At 40.2% G+C, this 24108-nt stretch overlaps 1 protein-coding gene across 1 annotated transcript in view; it reads right to left on the reverse strand.

Moving 5' to 3' along the window:
• OLA1 (Obg like ATPase 1) overlaps window positions 1–23898 on the reverse strand; it is a 177368-nt gene extending 153470 nt beyond the window's left edge. The window contains exons 1-2 of the mRNA XM_047772907.1: window positions 23745–23898; window positions 22379–22479 (exon numbers count right to left, since the gene is read on the reverse strand). Coding sequence (XP_047628863.1) covers window positions 22379–22479 — 101 coding nt within the window. The 5' untranslated portion in view covers window positions 23745–23898. The remainder of the gene's footprint in view (window positions 1–22378; window positions 22480–23744) is intronic.
• Window positions 23899–24108: the final 210 nt, after the last annotated feature.

The following is a 24108-nucleotide window of genomic DNA, read 5'->3' on the forward strand; positions in this document are numbered from 1 at the left end:
GCCGTGTTGCTGGGGCTCTGGCGTAGGCCAGTGGCTATAGCTCCGGTTAGACCCCTAGCCTGGGAACCTCCATATGCCGTGGGAGCAGCCCTAGAAAAGGCAAAAAGACAAAAAAATAAATAAATAAATGTACTAAATAACTAAGTAACTAAATGTAATAAATAAATAATAACTAAATATAGAGGAAAAGACAAACCTTCCTTATAGAAGAAGTCCAAATAATAAATATACAAGGAATAGGGGAAGTAGAAAATCACCATTAGAACACCACACTAATAACTGCTGCATGTAAAATCCACTAAAGAGTGATAAAGTTTAGTTGGGGAAACTTTAAGAAGAAACAGAATGTTTCAATAGCCTCAAAATATCTTTCCCCCACAATATTAACCAATTGCTGTGGTGGTTTTAACAAATGTCCACAAATTCTTTAATACACATTTCTTCAAAAGGGGGAGCTTAATTCCCCGCCCACTGAACATGAGTTGGACTCAGTAACTTGCTTCTAATGAACAGACTATCTAAAAGGAAAAGGATAATCCAAACATTTATATGGAACCACAAAAGACCCAGAATCGCCAAAGCAATCCTGAGAAACAAAAACCAAGCAGGAGGCATAACTCTCCCAGACTTCAAGAAATACTACAAAGCCACAGTCATCAAAACAGTGTGGGACTGGTATCAAAACAGACAGACAGACCAATGGAACAGAATAGAGAACCCAGAAATAAACCCTGACACCTATGGTCAATTAATCTTTGACAAGGGAGGCAAGAACATCAAATGGGAAAAAGAAAGTCTGTTCAGCAAGCATTGCTGGGAAACCTGGACAGCTGCATGCAAAGCAATGAAACTAGAACACACCCTCACACCATGCACACAAATAAACTCAAAATGGCTGAAAGACTTAAATATACGACAGGACACCATCAAACTCCTAGAAGAAAACATAGGCAAAACACTCTCTGACATCAACATCATGAATATGTTCTCAGGTCAGTCTCCCAAAGCAATAGAAATTAGAGCAAAAATAAACCCAGGGGACCTCATCAAACTGAAAAGATTTTGCACAGCAAAGGAAACCCAAAAGAAAACAAAAAGACAACTTACAGAATGGGAGAAAATAGTTTCAAAGGATGCAACCGACAAGGGCTTAATCTCTAGAATATATAAACAACTTATACAACCCAACAGCAAAAAAGCCAATCAACCAATGGAAAAATGGGCAAAAGACCTGAATAGACATTTCTCCAAAGAAGATATACAGATGGCCAACAAACACATGAAAAAATGCTCAACATCGCTGATTATAAGAGAATGCAAATCCAAACTACCATGAGATATCACCTCACACCAGTCAGAATGCCCATCATTCATAAATCCACAAATAACAAGTGCTGGAGGGGCTGTGGAGAAAAGGGAACCCTCCTGCACTGTTGGTGGGAATGGAAACTGGTACAGCCACTATGGAGAACAGTTTGGAGATACCTTAGAAATCTATACATAGACCTTCCATATGACCCCACAATCCCACTCTTGGGCATCTATCCAGACAAAACTCTACTTAAAAGAGACACGTGCACCCGCATGTTCATTGCAGCACTATTCACAATAGCCAAGACATGGAAACAACCCAAGTGTCCATCGACAGAGGATTGGATTTGGAAGATGTGGTATATATACACAATGGAATACTACTCAGCCATCAAAAAGAATGACATAATGCCATTTGCAGCAACATGGATGGAACTAGAGAATCTCATACTGAGTGAAATGAGCCAGAAAGACAAAGACAAATACCATATGATATCTCTTATAACTGGAATCTAATATCCAGCACAAATGAACATCTCCTCAGAAAAGAAAATCATGGACTTGGAGAAGAGACTTGTGGCTGCCTGATGGGAGGGGGAGGGAGTGGGAGGGATCGGGAGCTTGGGCTTATCAGACACAACTTAGAATAGTTTTACAAGGAGATCCTGCTGAATAGCATTGAGAATTTTGTCTAGATACTCATGTTGCAACAGAAGAAAGGGTGGGGGAAAAATGTAATTGTAATGTATACATGTAAGGATAACCTGACCCCCTTGCTGTACAGTGGGAAAAAAATAATAATAAATAATTTAAAAGAAAAAAAAAGAAAAAAAAAGAAAAGGAAAAGGATAATTTCATAGTGGTGAAATCGGGCAGACACCACTTTAACCAAGTCATCAAGGTTAATATCATCAGTGATAAATCATGTTGCTATCATACAGCCCTCCACATGATGCAATGAGAAAGATGCTTCACCTCCATGGTGTTCTTCCCAAAAGTCCACAGCACGATTCTGGATATTAAAACATATTATAAAACTACAGTGATCAGTGTGGAACTGGCATAAAGACAGACATAGAGACCAGTGGAATAGAACAGAGAGCCCAGAAATAAATTTTCCCATATATGGTCAAATGATCTTTGACAAGGGTCTAGAAGCCACACAATGGAGAAAAAACAGTCTCTTCAATAGATGATGCTAAGAAAACTGGAAAGCCACGTGAAAAAGAATGAAGTAAGATCCTTACCTTACACCATATACAAAAATTCAAAATGTATTAAAATCCTAATGGGAGGGCCTAAGAGTATAAAACTCATAGAAGGAAATGCAGGGGAAAAGCTTTGTGACATTGAATTAGGCAATTATTTCTGAGATATGACACCAAAAGGACAGGCAACAAAAGCAAAATTAGAAAAATAAGACTACATCAAACTTTAAAACCTCAGCACATCAAAAGAAATAATCAAGAGAGTGAAAGGCAACCTATGGAATGGGAAAAAATAAGTGCAAATCACACATCTGATAAAGAGTTAATATGAAGACTATTTAAAGAACTCTTGCAATTCAACAACAACCACAAAAGTAACCTTAAAAAGTAACATTAATAAATGACCAAAGACGATAAACAAGTGACCAAGAAACACATGAAAATATGCTCAACATCACTAATCATTAGGAAAATGCAAATCAAAACCACAAAAAAAGAAAAAAAGGAAAAAGAAACGGGAGTTCCCGTTGTGGCTCAGCAGGTTAAGAATCCGACTAGTATCCATGAGAATGCAGGTTTGATCCCTTGGCATCACTTGGTGGGTTAAGGAGCCAACATTGCCATGAGCTGTCACGTAGGTTGCAGACGTGGCTCAGATTCCATATTGCTGTGGAAAAATTGGTTAAACCCAAATAAAGTCTATAGTTAACAGTAAATAAATAAATAAATAAATAAGCAAAAAAAAAAAAATCTGCAATTATATGGTGATAAGCAAGAGTGACCAGAATTCTGGGGAGAAAAAATGAAAATTAAAAGCTTTAGGGGGACAGAGCAAGATGACGGAGGAGTAAGAGGTCGCACTCACCTTCTCCCACAAACACATCAAAAAAACACATCTACATACAAAATGTCCCACACAGAACATCAACTGAATGCTGACAGAAGAACTTAAACGTCCAAAAACAGCAAGAAACTCTTGACATGACTGGGTAGAACAAAAGAAAAAAAGAGAGAGAGAGAAAAGGAATCAGGATGGGACTAGCATTCCCGAGAGGGAGCTGTGAAGGAGAAAAGGAACCCACATCCTGGGAAGTCATCTAACTGACAGAAAGTTCAGCCCAGGCCGAGCAACCTCGAAGTTGCCAAGAAAAGTGCAGCAGCTGGACTGAGGACAGCAAAGCAGAGTGAGAGCTGCACAGATCATCTGGCCCACCAGCCCAGACACCACAGCCTGAGACACCTGGGGAGGGGCTGGGCTGAGACTTAGGCTCTCGAGGTCAGTCCCGGGGAGAGGACTGGGGTTGGTGCTGTGGGGACAGCCTGAGGGACTAAGCAGCAGTGCTCCACGGGCGGGGGAGGAGAATGCCACGGCAGAGGGAACGGGGCAGAAGGTCCAGACCCACAGGAGAGGAAAGGAGCTACTGCTGGATAGGGTGAGAGGAGAGGGGCAGACCGCCATAGGTAACTCCCTGCACCAGAGCATGCATATGCCTGAGGGCTCTCAGAGGGCGGGGGTTGGGCTCTGGTGCAGGCTACCGGTGGCGAGAAGCCTCTTGCTCATTTAGGGGAGACTGGGCGCTTCTTGTGCAGGCTACCAGTGGCCAGGCACCTCTTGTGTGGGCTAAGGGCACCAGGGGGCTAAGTGCAACGTGGTGCCTCTTGCACGATCTACAGGTGGCAGGGACAGACTGCAGTGGTCGGTCTGAGAGAGGCCAGAGGGAGGCATGGTTTGCCACCACTGGGAGCCTGTGAGTGGGCTCTACCTGCAACCCCAGTCACCTCAGGGGTTGGCAAAAAAGAAAAAAAGAGGGCACCACAACCAAGCACCATACACTGTTGCTCTCATTACCCTGGGAACACACCCGCCCTCCAGCTGCCACTGCCAAATGCTCTGGATGGCGCCTAGACACTTGGTCGCTGTCCCTTCCCAAGACCCTACAACTAGGAGCAGCTGGTGCACCACCTCCTGCCTGGGCTAAGTGGGACAGGGTGCTTCTTGCATGGTCTACAGGCGGTAGGGGCAAACTGCCACAGTTATCCCTGATTCCAGAGGTGGGCATGGCCCACTGCCACTGGGGATTCTTGAACAAAAACCACTTCCAGCCCCAACCACCTCAGAGGGCACCACAGAGAAGGACACTGTGATGGAACACCACCTGTTGTTGCTCTCCTCCCCTAGGAGCACACCCGCCCTGCTGCTAACACTGCCAAACTCTCTGAGAGTGCCCAGATGCTTAATCACTGTCCCTTCCCAGGAACCTGCGATTAGGAGCAGCCTCCTGTGGGGGCTAAGCAGAACAAGGTGCTTCTGGTATGGTCTACAGGAAGCAAGAGCAAACCACTGCAGTTATCTCTGGATGAAGAGGTGTGAGTGGCTTGCCACCACTAGAGATCCATGAACAGACACCACTTGCAGCCCCATTCACCTCCAAGGCACCACAGAGGAGGGCACTGTGACCGAACACCACCTGTTGGTGCTCTTGCACCCCTGGGAACACACCCGCCCTGCTGCTGCCACTGCCAAACACTCCAGGCAGTACCCACATGCCTGATCTCTGTAATTTCTCAGGATCCTGCAACTAGGAGCAGCCTGTATAGCACCTCCTATGTGGGCTAAGTGAGATGGGTTGTTTTATGCATGGTCTACAGATGGCAGGGGCAAACCACCAGTTATCACTGACTCTAGAGACAGTCATGGCCCACTCCCACTAGGGGTCCCAGAAAAGGCACCACCTGCAGTTCCAATCACCTCAAAGGAGGGCACTGCAATCAAACACAAGCTGTTGTTGCTCTCACTCCTGAGAACTCATGCACCCTGCTGCTGCTACTGCCAAATGCTCTGGTCACCTTATAGATCTGCCTAGAGCTCACTACCACTCCACAGGGCCCTGCAACTAGGAGTAGCCTATGCCACCTTCCTGCAGGTCCTTGTTGCTGTTGAGAGCCCAATGACCAGACACTGACTGCTGCCCCTACTCACTGCCTCCTTCTCCCTGAAAACACACTGAGCATCCTGGGGATAACAGCCTGCTCACACAGAAGAAAGAGACAGCAAATATTCAAACTCTCACACCAAAAATAAATAGTAACCCCCCCAAAAAAATACAAAGGGGTAATTCTTGCATAGAAGTAGCCTTACAAGACTACAGTTTGGCTTCCCCAAACTCACAGAAAAAGAAAAACACAAGCAAGATGAAGAAGCTCAGAAACCATTCCCGGTTAAAGCAACAGGAGAGTTCACCTAAAGCAGTCAACAAACAGACCCCTGCAGTCTGACAGACATTGAGTTCAAAAGGGAGATACTGAAAATACTGAAGGAATAAAGAGAGGATAGGAACAGTAATGCAGATTCCTTTAGAAAGGAACTAGAAAATATAAGGATGAGTCAAGAAAAACTAGAAAATTCATTTGCAGAGATACAAACGGAGCTAAAGGCAATAAAGACCATAATGAATAACACTGAGGAACAAATTAGTGATGTGGAAGATAGAATAATGGAAATCACCCAATCAGGACAGCAGACAGAAAACCAAATGAGAAAACATGAATGCAATATAAGAGACCTATGGGATAATATAAAGCAGGCCAATCTACATATAATAGGAATTCCAGTAGGAGAAGAAAAAGAAAAAGGGGATTGAAAATATATTTGAAGAAATTATGGCTGAAAACTTTCCAAATCTAAAGGATAGTGATATCAAGATACAGGAAGCAAAGAGGGCCCCAAACAAGTTGAACCCAAACAGGGCCACACCAAGACATATTATAATAAAAATGGCAAAAGTTAAAGATAGAGGATTCTAAAGGCAGCAAGAGAAAAGCAAAGCGTTAATTATAAGGGAACCCCCATAAGGCTATCAGCTGATTTCTCTACAGAAATACTACAAGCCACGAGGGAGTGGCAAGATATATTTAAAGTGCTGAAAGGAAAAAATCTGCAACCTAGAATACTCTATCCAGCAAGAATATCATTTAAAATAGAAGGGGCAATAAAGAATTTCTTCAACAAACAAAAGCTAAAAGAATACAGCAATACTAAACCCATTCTAAAAGAAATGCTGACAGGGCCTCTCTAAATTAAAAGAAAAAAAAAAGAAGAAGAATTAGGATGGAGGAAACCATAACTGGAAAGTAGTCACTTAAACAAGCCAGCATACAGATCTAAACATGAAGATGCTAAAAAAAAAAAAAAAAAGACATCGAAATCATACAATGTGGGGAAGGAAAGTAAGAAAATATAGATTATTTTTTAATTTTAATGATGTGTTTGAGCCTATATGACTATCAGACTAAAGCAAGCAGATATAGGAAGGGGTTAACATACTTAAAAAACAGGGCAACCACAAATCACAACTGAACATTACATTCACAAAAACTAAAAGAAAAGTACTCAAGCATAAAATCAATGGAAACCATCCACATCAAAAAAACAAAAGTAGAAAAGAGAAACATAGAATCAACTGGAAAACAAGGTTTAAAATGGCAATAAATACATATCTATCAATAATCACCTTAAATGTCAATGGACTAAATGCTCCAATCAAAAGACACAGAATGGCAGACTGGATAAAACAAAAACCTTCAATATCTTGTCTACGAGAAACTCACCTTAGGGCAAAGGAAACATATAGATTTAAAGTGAGGGGATGGGAAAAGATATTTCATGCCAATGCACAAGACAGGAAAGCAGGAGTTGCCATACTGATATCAGACAAAATAGACTTTAAAACGAATTCCACAAAGAAAGACAATGAAGGACACTATTTAATGGTTAAAGGATCCATTCAAGAAGAGGATATTACAATGGTCAATATATATGCCCCTAATATAGGAGCATGCAGATACCTACAACAAATACTAACAGACATAAAAGGAGAAATTGATGGGAATACAATCATAGTAGGAGACTTTAACACCCCATTCACATCAATGGACAGATCCTCTAGACAGAAAATCAGTAAGGCAACAAAGATCCTAAATGACACAATAGAAAAGTTAGACTTAATAGACATTTTCAGAACATTTCATCCAAAAAAATCAGAATATACTTTCTTCTCAAGTGCACATGGAACATTCTCAAGAACTGATCACATATATGGGGTGCAAAGCTAAACTCAACAAATTTAAGAGTATAGAAATTATTTCAAGTATCTTCTCTGACCACAATGGCATGAAACGAGAAATCAACCACAGGAAAAGAAATGAGAAAAAACCTACTACATGGAGACTAAACAACATGCTACTAAAAAACCAATGGGTCAATGAAGAAATCAAGAAGGAAATTAAAAAATACCTCAAGACAAATGATAATGAAGAAACAACCACTCAAAATCTATGGGATGCCACAAAAGCAGTGCTAAGAGGGAAATTCATAGCAATACAGGCCTTTCTCAAAAAAGAAGAAAAATCTCAAATCAACAACTTAACCCACCACATAAAAGAACAAACAAAACATATAAAGTCAGCAGAATGAAGTCATAAAGATCAAAGAGGAAATCAATTAAATAGAGATTTAAAAAAATAGAAAAAAAAATCAATAAAACCAAGAGCTGGTTCTTTGAAAAGGTAAATAAAATTGACAAACCTCTGGCCACACTCACCAAGAAGAGGAGAGAAAAAACCCATATAGACAAAATAAGAAATGAAAAAAGAGAAGTCACAACAGATATTACAGAAATACAAAAAAAAAAAAGACAGATTAATATGAACAATTGTATGCTAACAAATTTGACAACCTAGAAGAAATGGACAACCTTCTAGAAACTTACAGCCTGCCAAAACTGAACCAAGAAGAAACAGATCAACTGAACAGACAGATCACTAGCAGTGAAATTGAATATGCCATAAAAACACTCCCTACAAATAAAAAGTCCAGGACCAGATGGCTTCACAGGTGAATTCTACCAAACATACAAAGAGGAATTTATACCCATCCTCCTTAAACTTTTTCAAAAGGTTGAAGAAGAAGGAACACTCCCAAGGATATTCTATGACGCCACCATCACCCTAATACCAAAACCAGACAAAGATACCACCAAAAATAAAACTATAGGCCAATATCTTTGATGAACATAGATACAAAAATTCTCAACAAAATTTTAGCAAACCAAATCCAACAACATATAAAAAAGATCATACACTACAACCAAGTGGGATTATTTCCAGGTTCACAAGGATGGTTCAACATATGCAAAAAAGTCAACATCGTACACCACATTAACAAAAGAAAAGTCAAAAACCACATAATCATCTCAATGGATGCAGAAAAAGCATTTGACAAAGTCCAAAATCCATTCATGATAAAAACTCTTACCAAAGTGGCAATAGAGGGAACACACATTAACATAATAAAAGCCACTTATTTATGACAAACCCACAGCAAAAACAATACTCAATGGAGAAAAGCTGAAGGCCTTCCCACTAAAATCTGGAACAAGACAAGGATGCCCACTCTCACCACTGTTATTCAACATAATATTGGAAGTCCTAGCCATAGCAAACAAACAAAAGAAATAAAAGGTATCCAAACTGGAAAAAGAAGAGGTAAAATTGTCACTCTATACAGATGACATGATACTACATATAGAAAACCCTAAGGATTCAACCCACAAAATACTTGAACAACAAATTCAGCAAGTAGCAGGATACATTAGCATTCAGAAATCAGTCACATTTCCTGTATACTAACAACAAAATATTAGAAAAGGAATACAAAAATATAATGCCTTTTAAAATTGTACCCCAAAAAATCAAATACCTGGGGACAAATCTGATCAAGGAGGTAAAAGACTTATATGCTGAGAACTATAAAACATTAATCAAGGAAATTAAAGAGGATTCAAAGAAATGGAAAGATATTCCATGCTCCTGGGTTAGAAAAATTAATATCGTAAAAATGGCCATACTACCCAAAGCAATCTACAGATGCAATGCAATCCCTATCAAATTACCCATGACATTTTTCACAGAACTAGAACAAACAACCCAAAAATTTATATGGCACCTCAAAAGACCCAGACTTGCCAAAGCAATTCTGAGGAACAAAAACCAAGCAGGAGGCATAACTCTCCCAGACTTCAGGCAATATTACAAAGCCACAGTCATCAAGACTGGTACTGGTACCAAAACAGACATACAGACCAATAGAGCAGAATAGAGAATCCAGAAATAATCCCAGACACCTCCGGTCAATTAATCTTCGACAAAGGGAGCGAGTATATAAAAATGGGAAAAAGACAGTCTTTTCAACAAGTGGTGCTGGGAAAATTGGACAGCCTCGTGTAAATCAATCAAATTGGAACACACCCTCATGCCATGTACAAAAATAAACTCAAAATGGCTTAAAGACTTAAATGAAAGATAAGACACCATCAAACTCTTGGAAGAGAACATAGGCAAAACATTCTCTGACATCAACCTTACAAATGTTTTCTCAGGTCAGTCTCCCAAAGCAACAGAAATAAAAGCAAAAATAAACCAATGGGACCTAATCAAACTGACAGGCTTTTGCATAGCCAAGGAAACCATTAAAAAAAAAAAAAGATAATTTACAGAATGGGAGAAAAGAGTTTCAAATGATGCAACTGACAAGGGCTTAATCACTAACATATACAAACAACTCATACAACTCAACAGCAAAAAAGCCAACAACCCAATGGAAAAATGGGCAAAAGACCTGAATAGACATTTCTCCAAAGAAGATATACAGATGGCCAATAAGCACATGAAAAAATGCTCCACATCACTGATTATTAGCTAAAGAAATACCAAGCAAAACTACCATGAGATACCACCTCACACCAGTCAGAATGGCCATCATTAATAAGTCCACAAATAACAAATGCTGGAGAGGGTATGGAGAAAAGGGAACCCTCCTGCACTGTTGGTGGGAATGTAAACTGTTATGACCACTATGGAAAACAGTATGGAGGTACCTTAGAAAACTATACATACAACTACCATATGACCCAAAAATCCCACTCTTGGCCATATATCTGGACAAAACTTTCCTTAAAAAAGACACAAGCACCCATATGTTCACTGCAGCACTAATTACAGTAGCCAAGGCATGGAAACAACCCAAATGTCCATCAACAGATGATTGGATTAAGAAGATGTGGTATATATACAGTGGAATACTACTCAGCCATAAAAAAGAACAAAATAATGCCATTTACGGCAACATGGATGGAACTAGAGACTCTCATAGTGAGTGAAGTCATTAAGAGAAAGACAAATACCATATGATATCACTTATATCTGGAGTCTAATATACGGCACAAATGAACCTTTCCACAGAAAAGAAAATCATGGTCTTGAAGAACAGACTTGTGGTTGCCAAGGGGAAGGGTATGGGATGGACTGGGAATTTGGGGTTAAGAGATGCAAACTATTGCCTCTGGAATGGATAATCAAAGAGATCCTGCTATATAGCACTGGGAACTATATCTAGTCACTTGTGATGGAGCATGATGGAGGATAATGTAAGGAAAAGAATGTATACATGCATGTGTGGCTGGGTCACCTTGCTATAAAGTAGAAAACTGACAGAACACTGTAAATCAGCTGATAGAAAAAATAAAAATCATTTTAAAAATAAATAAATAAAATGTACAAAAAATGTAAAGGGTAAATATGAAGACAATGAGGAGTAAAAGGAAAACAGTGAAAACTATCCAGACAGAACTACCATATAAAAAACATCTGAAATAAAACAACATTGAAACCAACACCCTGGGTGTGATTACCTGCAGATTAGACACTGCAGAAAAGATCAGTGAACATTTAGACAGAACAATAAAAACTATCAAATGAAGCAAACCTCGACAGACCCCAAGCTAAAGTGGCATAGGAAAATCATACCAAGGTATATGAAAATCAAATTTCTGAAAGTCAGAAGTAAAGAGACAGTTTTAAAGACACACAGAAATACTACTCAGCCAATGGCACAGTGGAAACGAATCCAACTAGGAACCATGAGGTTGCGGGTTCAATCCCTGGCCTCGCTCAGTGGGTTAAGGATCTGGTGTTGCTGTGAGCTGCGGTGTAGGTCACAGACTTGGCTCGGATCCAGCGTTGCTGTGGCTGTGGCCTAGGTCAGCAGCTGTAGCTCCAATTTGCCCCCCTAGCCTGGGAACCTCCATATGGCACAGGTGCAGCCCTAAAAAGACAAAAGGAAAAAAAAGATAGAGAAAACAAACTAGCAGTTATCAGTAAGCACAGGGAAGGGGATGGGGCAAGATAGGAGTAGGGGAGTAAGAGGTATAAACTACTATATGTAAAATAAATAAGCTACAAGGATATATTATACAACATAGGTAATATAGCCAGTATTTTATAACAATTATAAATGAAGTATTATCAATAAAAATTTTGCACCATGTTGCACACCTTATAAACTAATATAATACTGTAAATCAACTATACCTCAATAAAATTTTTAAATAAATAAACATTGGTAAGAATGTGATACATACATACATTGCTGGTGGGAACATAGACTGACATACTAGCTTTGGAAAACAGTTTTGCAGTTTCTCAAACAGTTAAATATGCAATCACATACAACCCAGAAACTCCACTCCTAAGTATACACCCAAGAGAGATGAAAACATATGTCAACACAAAACTGTTTATTTCAAAGGGGAGCAGAGAAAGTACAAATAAGCCTGGAACATAATGTGGAATAAGAAAGTAGAAAATACTCAAAAAATAGAGGACACTTCAAAAGGAATATGGGAGTTCCCATCGTGGCTCAGTGATTAACGAATCCGACTAGGAACCATGAGGTTGAGGGTTCGATCCCTGGCCTTGCTCAGTGAGTTAAGGATCTGGCATTGCCATAAGCTGCGGTGTAGTCGCAGACGAGGCTTGGATCCCACATTGCTGTGGCTCTGGCGTAGGCCGGCGGCTACAGCTCTGATTAGACCCCTAGCCTGGGAACCTCCATAAGCCGTGGGTGCGGCCCTAGAAAAGACAAAAAGACAAAGAGAACCTGAGAAACTGTTCCACTAGTACAGGAAACTAAGGAGATGGAACAATTAAATGCGACATACATGTAATTCTGGATTAGATTCTGGACCAAAAAATAGATATTAATGAGACAACTAATAAAGCAGTGCTAATTTCCTGATTTTTATAACTATACTATTTAATACTTGGGGAATGTAAGCAGATATCATTTAGTAATTTTTTTAAACTAGCTTAGTAAGTGTTAAATTTTTTAATTGTGAAACTACTTCAAAACTACTTCAAAAACATTTTTGTTGTTTTTTTCTTTAGGGCCACACCTGTGGCACCTGGAAGCTCCCAGGCTAGGCATCCAATCAGAGCTGCAGCCGCCAGCCTACACCACAGCCACAGTAACATAGGATAGGAGCCGCATCTGCGACCTACACCACAGCTCACCACAATGCGGGATCCTCATCCCACTGAGCAAGGCTGGGGATTGAACTCATGTCATCATGGATGCTGGCTGGTGGGCTAGGACTGGAACTCCTCAAAAACATTTTTTATTGAAGTTCCCTAGTGGTGCAGTAAATTAATGACCCAGCATTGTCACAGCTGAGGCTTGGTTCAATACCTGGTCCCAGTACTTCCACATCCCACTAGTGCAGCCCAAAAAAAACTTTATTTAATTTTAAGCAAAAAAAAAAAAAAAAAATCACACAGACTGGGAGGAAGTAGGTTCTACTACAGATCCAACAAGGTACCCACATCTGGAATAAAAAACACCTAATCATTAATAAGAAAAAAACAATGCTTCACAAAAGATGTCCAGTAAGCATGTTAAAAGATGGTCAAATCAGTAGCTATCAGAGATATGCAAAACAATAATGAGATACTATAGACTAGTATAGCCAAAATGAAAAAGATCAATAACTCCAAGTGCTAGTGAGGATGCAGAGCAATTAGAACTCTATTACAATACGAGCACTATAAACGAGAATAACCACTTTGGAAAATAGTGTGGTAGTATCTACCTAAAGCTATTTAATTCCTAGGACGGGGAGATCAGGGGATAAAGGTTGGTGGGGTGAGTGTATCCAATCACCCAAGAGAAATGAGTTTTTTGATCTACCCACCAAAAGACATGTCCATCAAAGTTCAAAATTGCTCTATTTATAAAAACACCCCAAAAAATGGAAACAACCCAAATGCCCATCAACCACAAAGTGGGTAAACATATTTTTCAGACATAATGTTGACTTATGAAAGATATAGAGTGCATAATGTGTGATTCCATATGGATCAGGCAAACTAATCAATATAGTGACAGAAACTGGAATGTTTATCCTAGGAAGGACAATACTGAAGGGGGAAGGGATACAAGGAAGTCTTTGGTGTCACTGGATTTGTTCCAGAAATGCATGTGAGTACTTGTTACATGGGTAAATTAAAATGTAAAAATGCATTATGTACATTTAGATTTTTTACATTTTACTGTATATGTTATACCTCAATTTAAAAAAAAGAAAAGAAAATTGGGACAAGATGGCAGAGTAGAAGAACTTAAGCTCACTCTCTCTCACAAAAACACCAAAATTACAACCAACCACTGAAAAACCATCAAAGAAATAGACTGGAAACTACCAAAAAAGATATCCTACACCTAAAGACAAAGAAGAAGCCACATGGAGATGGTAGAAAGGGTGCTTTCTCAATATAAACAAAACAGAAAGCCACTGGGGCAAAACAAAAAAAAAGAATCACTATAGATAATGCCCTAACAGAAAGTCCACTTAAGCCTCTGGAATAATTCAAGTAAGAAATGAGCGGAAATGAAGATGTGTGAAGAAAATAGATCAGAGAGATATTTAGGCACCAGGTTTGCTGCCCTACTGGAAAATACAGCTGAGAGAAGGGATGCACTGATAAATCTCTCAAGTATCTGGGTAGAAAATATTATTATTATGCAAGGTAGGGAATGCAAGAGGAAATGAGCTCTGTTTTAGATGTGCTGAATGGAGACATTTAACTGGAGATTTTCAGGCAGTTAGATATATGAATCTGGAACTCAGATGCAACCTAAACAGGACATATAAACTTAGAAAAGAGAAGCCAATCAAGAGACGGTGAGACTGCCCAGGGAGACAGAATAAAAGAGAAGACTGCTACGGACATAAACCTAATATTAGAGAGCAAACACAGGAAGTGAAACAAGCATAAAACACTGAAGGAAGAGTAAGAGAGGTGGGCAGTTACCAAGAGTGCCAAATAGGGCAGAGAGGTTAAGTAAGTTAAGAACAAAAAAATGAGTAGCAATTTTGGCAATGAGATCACTACTGCCTTTTGCTACTGTTTTTGTCAAAAGTAAACATTTTTTAAAAGGCCTTAAATGACCTAAAAAAAGTTAAAATACACAATTTGCACCACCCTGTACCTTTATTACACATCAATTTCAAACTAGTTCATATAAGCAACCTGCAAAAAACAAATTATTAACAGTCATAAGTGGAAGATATTGTTAAGAATTTAAAACTATAAAAGGGGAGTTCCCATTGTGGCGCAGTGGTTAACAAATCCGACTAGGAACCATGAGGTTGGGGTTCGATCCCTGGCCTTGCTCAATGGGTTAAGGATCCGGCATTGCCATGAGCTGTAGTGAAGGTCGCAGATGCGGCTCGGATCCCGCATTGCTGTGGCTCTGGGAACCTACCCTGGGAACCTCCATATGCTGCGGGAGTGGCCCTAGAAAAGGCAAAAAGACCCCCCCCCAAAAAAAAGCTATAAAAGGAAAACATCATCTATCCTAGGGATAGAATAAACATAATTGTTTATTGCTTCTTGTATATAATGTATATATAATAAACATTATTCTGTATAAAGTCAGTGGTTTTTCTATACATGAAATTTTTTATAATCAAATACTGAAAAAAATCTGGCCAGCATGAAAAATAAATATATTTATGTATTTAAAAAGTCAGTTATTGGAGTTCCCTTATGGCATAGTGGGTTAAGGATCCAGAATTTCACTGCAGTAGCTCAGGTTGCTGCCATCACACTGGCTCAATCTCTAGCCCAGGAACTTCTACATGCCTCAAACGAAGCCAAAAAAAGCCAGTTATTTATTGAGCACCTAGGGAATAATCTTCCTCCAGTGAGTTTCTTGAGGCAATCAACAAAGGAGCTTTTTTCAGTAAGAACAACAAGCTAAAAAACAGGAAGAATTCTCCAGAGAACAAATGGATGTTATACAAACTACACTAGGAAAACAGTGGAATGCAGTGGGTTAAAGATGGGTACACATTCTTTGCCAACCCTCCCATCACGAGGCTGAATCTATTTCCCTTCCCTCCTTAGTCTCTAAGCTGGTGTTGGGACTTGCCTTGACCAAAAGAATTAGGTGGACAAACACATATTGAACCACTACCACATTTTCACTCTCTTGAGAGCCAGCCACCATATTATAAAAAAACCTGGGCTGGAAACCACTTCGAGAGAAAGAAGCCAACTAAAGGAAGACAGAAATGCCCTAGACTTCCAGTCGACCTGATGAGGCCCCAGCCCTGTGGGTATGGCCAGCTTGGACGGTCCAATCCTGACTAACCACCAGATGAATGAAGCGACATGAAGGATCCCAAGTGAGATCAATGGTAGACTCACCGAACTAACCTACAGAATCATAAGAAACAATAAATAGTTATTATTTTAAACCACAAACTATTGGAATGATTTAATACGCAGCAATAGATATAACTAAAACATTTCCTACAATGTTTTCCTCAACGGTAATAGTATATAACTTCTAAAGACTTTGTGGTTAGTCTCTGGCAAATTGGGAAAAGGCAAAATACAGGAACAACCAAAAAACATTTCCAGAAGCATCAACTAAGCAACATAAATACTCCCCTGGGGCAGTTGCTGAGTGTTGGAACAGAGTATATAGCTGTCCCCCCATATCCATTCTCTCCTTCTTTCAGAGTAACAGAATTTTTAACTGAACATATGACTATCAAAATAAAGACTACATTTCCTAGCTTTCCTTGCAAATAAGTTCTCATGACTAAATCTGGACAAAGGAATATTACCAGGAGTACAGTGTGGCAGTTTACAGGAAAAAAAAAAAATCCCTGGTAGACTGCAGGTCAAGTTATTTGGCCCTTTAGCCCTTCAGATAACCAGCTGTCTGGAATTTACAATACTTTGGACCATGAGAATGAAAGGCTACTCCCTTGAGATTGTCAGGGCATGAGGTGAAAGGAGCTGGAGTTTCTAAGGCTTCATAAAGCAAAGTTAATGTGCCAATCTATAACTGAAAAATATACACTTTTACATAAAAAAAGAAACTTCTGTTTAAGTCAAAGTTATTTGGGGTTTTCTGACACCCTCAACTGAACCTAATCGCATCTCATGCAATGGTAGCAAAAAGAAGCACTGTTCCATGACACAATAAAGAAGACTAGAATATCAAAACATAGTTTCTTTGAGCAAAGCAACCCAATAGTGCAAAGACAGTCTTTTCAACAAATGGTACTGGAACAACTGGACATCCATATGCCAAAAAAAAAAAAAAATCTAGATAGAGACGTTACATCCTTCACGAAAATTAACTCAAATGGATCACGACTTAAATGTAAAATGCAAAATTATAGAACTCCTAAAAGACAGACAGGAAAAAAACCTAGATGACCTGGGGTATGGCAATGACTTTTTAGATACAACACCAAAGGAATGATTCATGAAAGAAATAATAGAAAACGTAGAGTTCATTCAAATGAAAAACCTCTGCTCTATGAAAGACAACATCAAGAGAATGAGAAGACAAGCCACAGACTGGGAGAAAATATCTGCAAAAGATACATCTGATAAAGAATCATTACCAAAATATACAAAGAACTCTTAAAACTCAACAATAAGAAAAATGGGCCAAAGACCTTAACGCATCTCACCTCAGAAGATATAGAGATGTCAAACAAATAAGATTCTTCACATTATACGTCATCAGGGACATGCAAATTAAAACAATACTGAAATACTGCTACACACCTATTAGAATGGCCAAAATCCAGAACACTGACAACATCAAACACTGGCAAGGATATGGAGCAACAGGAATTCCCATTCACTGCTGGTGGAAATATAAAACAGTACAGCCACTTCAGAAGCTTCTTATAAAACTAAACATACTCTTAACATACAATCCAGCAGTCAGGCTCCTTGGTATTTACCCAAATGAGTTGAAAATTTACGTCCACACAAAAACCTGCACATGAATGTTTATAGCAAACAGTTTTATTCCTAACTGCCAAAACTTGGAAGCAACCACATTACCCTTCAGTCAGTAAATGGCTAAATAATGGCACTTCCAGATAATGAAATGCTATTCAGCACTAAAAAGAAATGAGCAATAGCCAGGGAAAGACACGGAGGAGACTTAAATGCACATTACCAAATAAAAGAAGTAAATCTGAAAAGGCTACATACTGTACCATATGACATTTTGAAAAAGATCAAAGTATGGAGACAGTAAAAAGATTAGTGTTGAGGAGGATATGTGAACAGGCACAGCAAAGAGGATTTTTATTTTTTTATTCATTTCTTTTTATTTTTTTTGCCACTGTACAGCAAGGGGATCAAGTTATCCTTACATGTATACATTTTTTTTTCCCCACCCTTGTTCTGTTGCAACATGAGTATCTAGACAAAGTTCTCAATGCTACTCAGCAGGATCTCCTTGTAAAACTATTCTAAGTTGTACCTGATAAGCCCAGGCTCCTGATCCCTCCCACTCCCTCCGTCTCCCATCAGGCAGCCACAAGTCTATTTTCCAAGTCCATGATTTTCTTTTCTGAGGAGATGTTCATTTGTGCTGGATATTAGATTCCAGTTATAAGTGATATCATATGGTATTTGTCTTTGTCTTTCTGGCTCATTTCACTCAGTATGAGGTTCTCTAGTTCTATCCATGTTGCTGCAAATGGCATTATGTCATTTTTTTTACGGCTGAGTAGTATTCCATTGTGTATATATACCACATCTTCCGAATCCAATCATCTGTTGATGGACAGTTGGGTTGTTTCCATGTCCTGGCTATTGTGAATAGTGCTGCAATGAACATGCGAGTGCATGTGTCCAAAGAGGATTTTTAGAGCAGTGAAGCAACTCTGTATGATATACTGTATTGGTGGACAAAGGTCTTTATACATTTGTCTAAATCCATAGATGTAAGACACTAAGAGGGTACCCTAAGGTAAACTATTGGTGTTGGGTGATCATGATGGGAGGGAAAATTATATAGGAAATCTCTGCACCCTCCCCTCAAATCTGCTGTGAACCTAAAACTTCTCTAAAAAGAATTTTTTTTTGTCTTTTTAGAGCCACACCAGAGGCATATGAAGGTTCCCAGGCTAGGAGTTGAATCAGAGCTGTAGCCCCTGGCCTATGCCACAGACACAGCAACACGGAATCCAAGCCATTTTGGATGAGCCTCGTTTCCACTGAGCCATGACGGGAACTCCTAAAAAAAAAATTTTTTTAAGTAGTTTCTTGTTGATATGAATGGCATGAATAAGTCTCAAAATCAATATGCTGAGTGAAAGAAACCAAACAAAAGAGTACAAACTGTATTTACACTGAAAGAAATAAGATTCTAGAAAATGTAAACTAATCAATAGTGACAGGAAGCAGACAAGTAGTTGTCTGGGGATGAGGTAGTGGAAGGGATGGGTTACAAGAGGGTAATGAAAATGTTATCTTGATATAGTGATGGTCTCATTCATATATCGATATACAGATATGTTAAAATGCATAAAATTATACACTTCAAATATTTGAGGTTTATTATATGTCAATTATGCCTCAATAAAGTGGTTTTAAAGGGATGCAGAGAGATAAGAGCTGGTGTAACTAATGCAATCCCACCTATACAATAAAAAAAGATTTGACCAGGGCAGGAAGAAAAAGTTTTCCCCCAACAACCACCAAGCCTCACACCCACAATAGTATACTGGCCCAAGAGGAGCTAATTTATAAAAGGTCTTTCATGAAAGAAAAAAAAGAACAAAGCTAGAAACAAATCTTCATGCTCATACTCTTCCTACTTCTATTTCATTAAAAGTAACCATTAAAATATGCCTTATCATTAAACCTACACATGGCATCAAGGGTACAAAAACTATCACATTCACAAATAATTTAGTGAGTGACTTTTAAGTTCCTAACACCAGTCTAGGTGCTAGAACTATAATGATAAACAAGAAGATAATCCTTGCCTTCATGGAATTTACATTCTAACAGGAAGGCATGGGGGTGTTAAACATTGATTAAATTAGATAACACTAATAAAGTGCTCAGAATAGTGACAAGCATATAGCAAATAAGTGTTCCATAAACGAATCTGACTAGTATCCATAAGGATGCAGGTTTGATCCCTGGCCTCGCTCAGTGGGTTAAGGATTCGGTGTTGCTGTGAGCTGTGGTGTAGGTCGCAGATGAGGCTCAGATCTGCCGTTGCTATGGCACAGGCCAGCGGCTACACCTCCAATTCGACCCCTAGCCTGGGAACCTCCATGTGACACGGGTGAGGCCCTTAAAAAAAGACTGAAAAAAAAAAATAAAGGTCCAGTAAATACCAGCTAGTGTGAGCTATAAATATTACCTCTAAGTACTCAATCTTATGGCTACTAGAAAGCACACCTTATTCATCCAGTTCTCTAAAAATCAAGAGATTCTTTAGATGGTTTCTGTAGGACATGTCCTTATTTTTAATCAGCAGCCCATCCTTCAGAGAACTGCCCTCTCTCTACACACCATTTCTTGTGGGCCCAGCCCAGAGGTAGCATGTCCAGTCAGATTTCCCGGACACAGAAATCTGCATCACTGGAGAGGCAGCAGGTGATGAGAAACACTGAGAAGTTCAGCTCACGTGGCTGAGCTCCACGTGGACCCATCTCTGCCAGCACGACCCTGGCTCCTGTCCTTCCTGAGGCTCAGCTATTCAGTGTGTCCTTCAATGCTCTCCTTCCAGTAAGTCTCTTCTTCTTGCTTAAAACAGCCAGAATTTGTGTTGCTTACAAAGAAACCTACCTGATACAATTAGGTAATGTAAGATCATTCTACAAAAAGGAGTGTTCATAACCAAACACAATTGCCAAAATTCATCTAACTGTACATTACTAAAATGAATTTAACTGTTTATAAAGTATAACTCAATAAAACTGGGGGGAAGCAAAAGGAGTATTTATTTTAAAAGCATAAAGAGCATATTTATACTGAATAATAAAAATATTTCAGGTTATTTTCACATATATTGATTTTGTTATGCTCTATGCTAAAAACCTCATTAGGAAACACTTTTTAAGATGGCCCATTTTAAAGTAGTCCCATTTAAAGTCAAGCCACATTGACTGCAATAAGGCCAGAATAAGAGAAGTAAGTTAATATCTAAAAACTATGTCTTGCTTACTAATGCAATAAAGCTCACAACATACATAATGATCATATCTTGCTTTCAAGTTTATTGACAGCACCCTACAGTACTTTGCCTAATTATCTGTTTTGCTTATATTCCCACTCTCTATTTAGTCTTACTTTGCAAGCAGCCTATATCACAGCAGGAAATCCCCTCAAAATGCAAACCTCTCCAGCTCCACATTGAAATTAGGACAGCCACACTTGTCATGTTTTACATTACAAGAATTTCAGAACTGCCTTACTTGGTCACACTATGCTCCATTCACTAAGCATCCTCCATGACAGAGGCTCCAAAGAACACATGAAAAAACATGATTCTCCTACCTGCCACCACTCTAAAAGCCTAAAGTACATGCCAAAATACCTCCAATCATGTTAATAAATCCATTCTGGATTAGTATATTCTAATCACTCCTGAGACACTTTATACACACACACACACACACACACACACACACACATATTTTTTTTTTGTCTTTTTGGTCTTTTTAGGGCTGCACTCATGGCACATAGAGGTTCCCAGGCTAGAGGTCTAATCGGCGCTGTAGCTGCTGGCCTACACCACAGCCCACGGCAACACCAGATCCTTAACCCACTGAGCGAGGCCAGGGATCGAACCAGCAACCTCAAGGTTCTTAGTCAGATTAATTTCCACTCTGCCACGACGGGAACTCCCAAGACACTTTATATTTTAAGGTCAGTAAAAGGTATTAAATAGAAGGACAAATAATGAAAAAAAATAGACTTTGAACATTTACATTGCATGTGTATAGATCTGTACATGATAAACCCCACAAATATTTCCTATTACTGCAATACTACAATAAATAATTCACTTTAAACATTACAAAACTCAAAATTTTGTTCTCGTAACTTTCAAATTTAGCTATTTTATAACAGATACTCTTTTATCTAGCAACTTCCAATATTAAGTTCAAAACTGTCACCTTCTCAAGTAAAAGTTCAGCCACCTGATGGCTGATCTCCCGAGAATCGAAATAAATTTATAATGAGGCTTTTAAAACTATTTCCTAAGGTATCCTACTGCATGGCCTCTGGTAGCCAGCCTAGGTACCCTAAATAGCCAGCCAGCACGAAAATCTATTTAAACTACTCCAATTCCACATGAATTCAATACTGTGTCTTTCAACAGTGTGTCAAGCAAACAGAGCTGATCTGATTCAACTTGATGTGTAAACTCTCACTGCTTCTTCCCCTGAGTTAAGCAAAACAAACAATATAAGTAACTCAAGTTTCAACAGTATCTGTGTAGAAAGCCAAAAATAAGATCTAAATGAAAACCTTATTTTGCAACATATTAATATTCCAGCTTTCTAGCCTCTTTTCTTCAATTTAAATTTTAATGACTTCAGAGTTGCCCATTTCTACAACATGATCCAAAATATTTATAAGACAAAAATGATAAAAGCCCAACATTCACCTACCCAACATTTGGCAATCCAACAATACCAATTTTCAAGGAGGTTCCAAATCGTCCAATGATTGGGGGTGGTTTAATTGCATCACCTCCCTTTTTGGGGGGCATCTGAAATGTTAAAACAAACATACATATGAACAAGACTTCTTACTATCCCCATTGATCGAAAGCACATCTCCTTACTCAAAATTCACTACTGAACAATAGATTAAGAATAAAATATATTGTATATATCAATCCAAAAGTGACACTTTATTTTTCAACAAAAATGAAAACAAAAAAAGTTCTGTTAACAATCTGATTCTGATCATTGTCAAAGCAGTCATTCCTGAGAAGTCCTGGAAAAACTGCCACATTAAAAATATGTGGCATCATAAATCAAAAATAAAATTTAACTGCCAATTTCCCATCCTGACTGTTCACAAAACATTTTCTTAACCTGACATGTGGTAGTACGAATGAAAGCATTTGAAAGCAGGAGAAGAGCTAAGAAAGCCAAAGAAAATCCATTCTAGAACCACTAGCAACCGAGTTACCTCCCACCAAACCATTCCCCCCCTAATCTGGAACCTGTTCTTTCCTATTTCGCCCACAAGCACAATATTTCACATAAAAGGAACGGTATCGAGGTCTTTCGAACAAGTCTCTTCCACCTTTTGCACTGAAGGTACAGCTCATCAGTCCTAAAAAGCAACCTTCGGGATCTACACTGGCTATTACTGGTTGTAAATGGATCCACTAACCCTTTTTATTTACAGGTCGAAACTTTGTCGGTGCCTGCGGATCTGGCTCCAAGTTCCTCGTGCGGAATGGATCCCACTTTAGGGCTGCAAACCGAACTCATGGGGACTGCTAACGTTGTATAAACTAGGAACTACAACTCCAGTTGAACCTCCCGGTGACACGCTGAGGCCCGGCTCATGAAGTGATATTCCAGCCTCTGATCCCTGACCCAGAGGGCCACTAAGTTCCCTCCTCAGGGTCTTGACTCACACCTGTTCCCAGCCAATCCCCAGGATGCCAAAGCACAGCTGCAGGGACAGAGGCTCTCCAGTCTCCCGGCCTGCTACCAAGGGGTGGCCGGCCGGCCAGCACAGCTGGGCACTACCCAACACCTTCCCACTAAGGACCGGGCCACTAGGCGTCCTGGCCTCCGGAGGCTTTCACCAAGGCGTGCCCAGTGAGGCGTGGGCCGCTCTCGGGACGCGCGGCCTAGTCCAAGAGCGCCTCATTCATCCGCACTCTCCACGCCACCCGCTGCCCTCGCCCCATCCCGGCCATCCGGCCTTGGCCTGACGCCGGCCTCTGAGCAATGGGCCATGGGGTCGAAGACACCGCGGGGAGCGCGCCCGCAGCCTCCCTGAGGGCCTCACCGTGCTCGGGGATGACGGTGACACGCGGTCCCAGCGGCAGTAGAGACGGGTGCTACCGGCAGCAGGAGGCGGGGAGGAAGGAGGAGAGAGCGCAGGCCCAGCCCCTCGACCAAGCGGCACGCACGTCGGCGGCGGCGGCGGCGGCGGCGGCGGCGGCGGCAGCGGCGGCGGCGGAACGGGCGGGCCGGGAACCGGGCGGCACCTGCGCGCAGGCCGAGCGCCCCGCCCGCCCTGCCCCGCCCCGCGCGCCCGCCCGCCCCGCCCATTGGCCGGGCCGACCGGGAGGCGGGAGTAGAGTGGGAGGAGCCGCGTGGCGCCTGAGCAGACAGGAGCCCGTGCCCCTGCCAGAGCCAGCCTGACCCCT

The sequence above is a fragment of the Phacochoerus africanus genome, chromosome 3 (genome assembly GCF_016906955.1).
Source record: "Phacochoerus africanus isolate WHEZ1 chromosome 3, ROS_Pafr_v1, whole genome shotgun sequence".
NCBI classification, from domain to species: domain Eukaryota; kingdom Metazoa; phylum Chordata; class Mammalia; order Artiodactyla; family Suidae; genus Phacochoerus; species Phacochoerus africanus.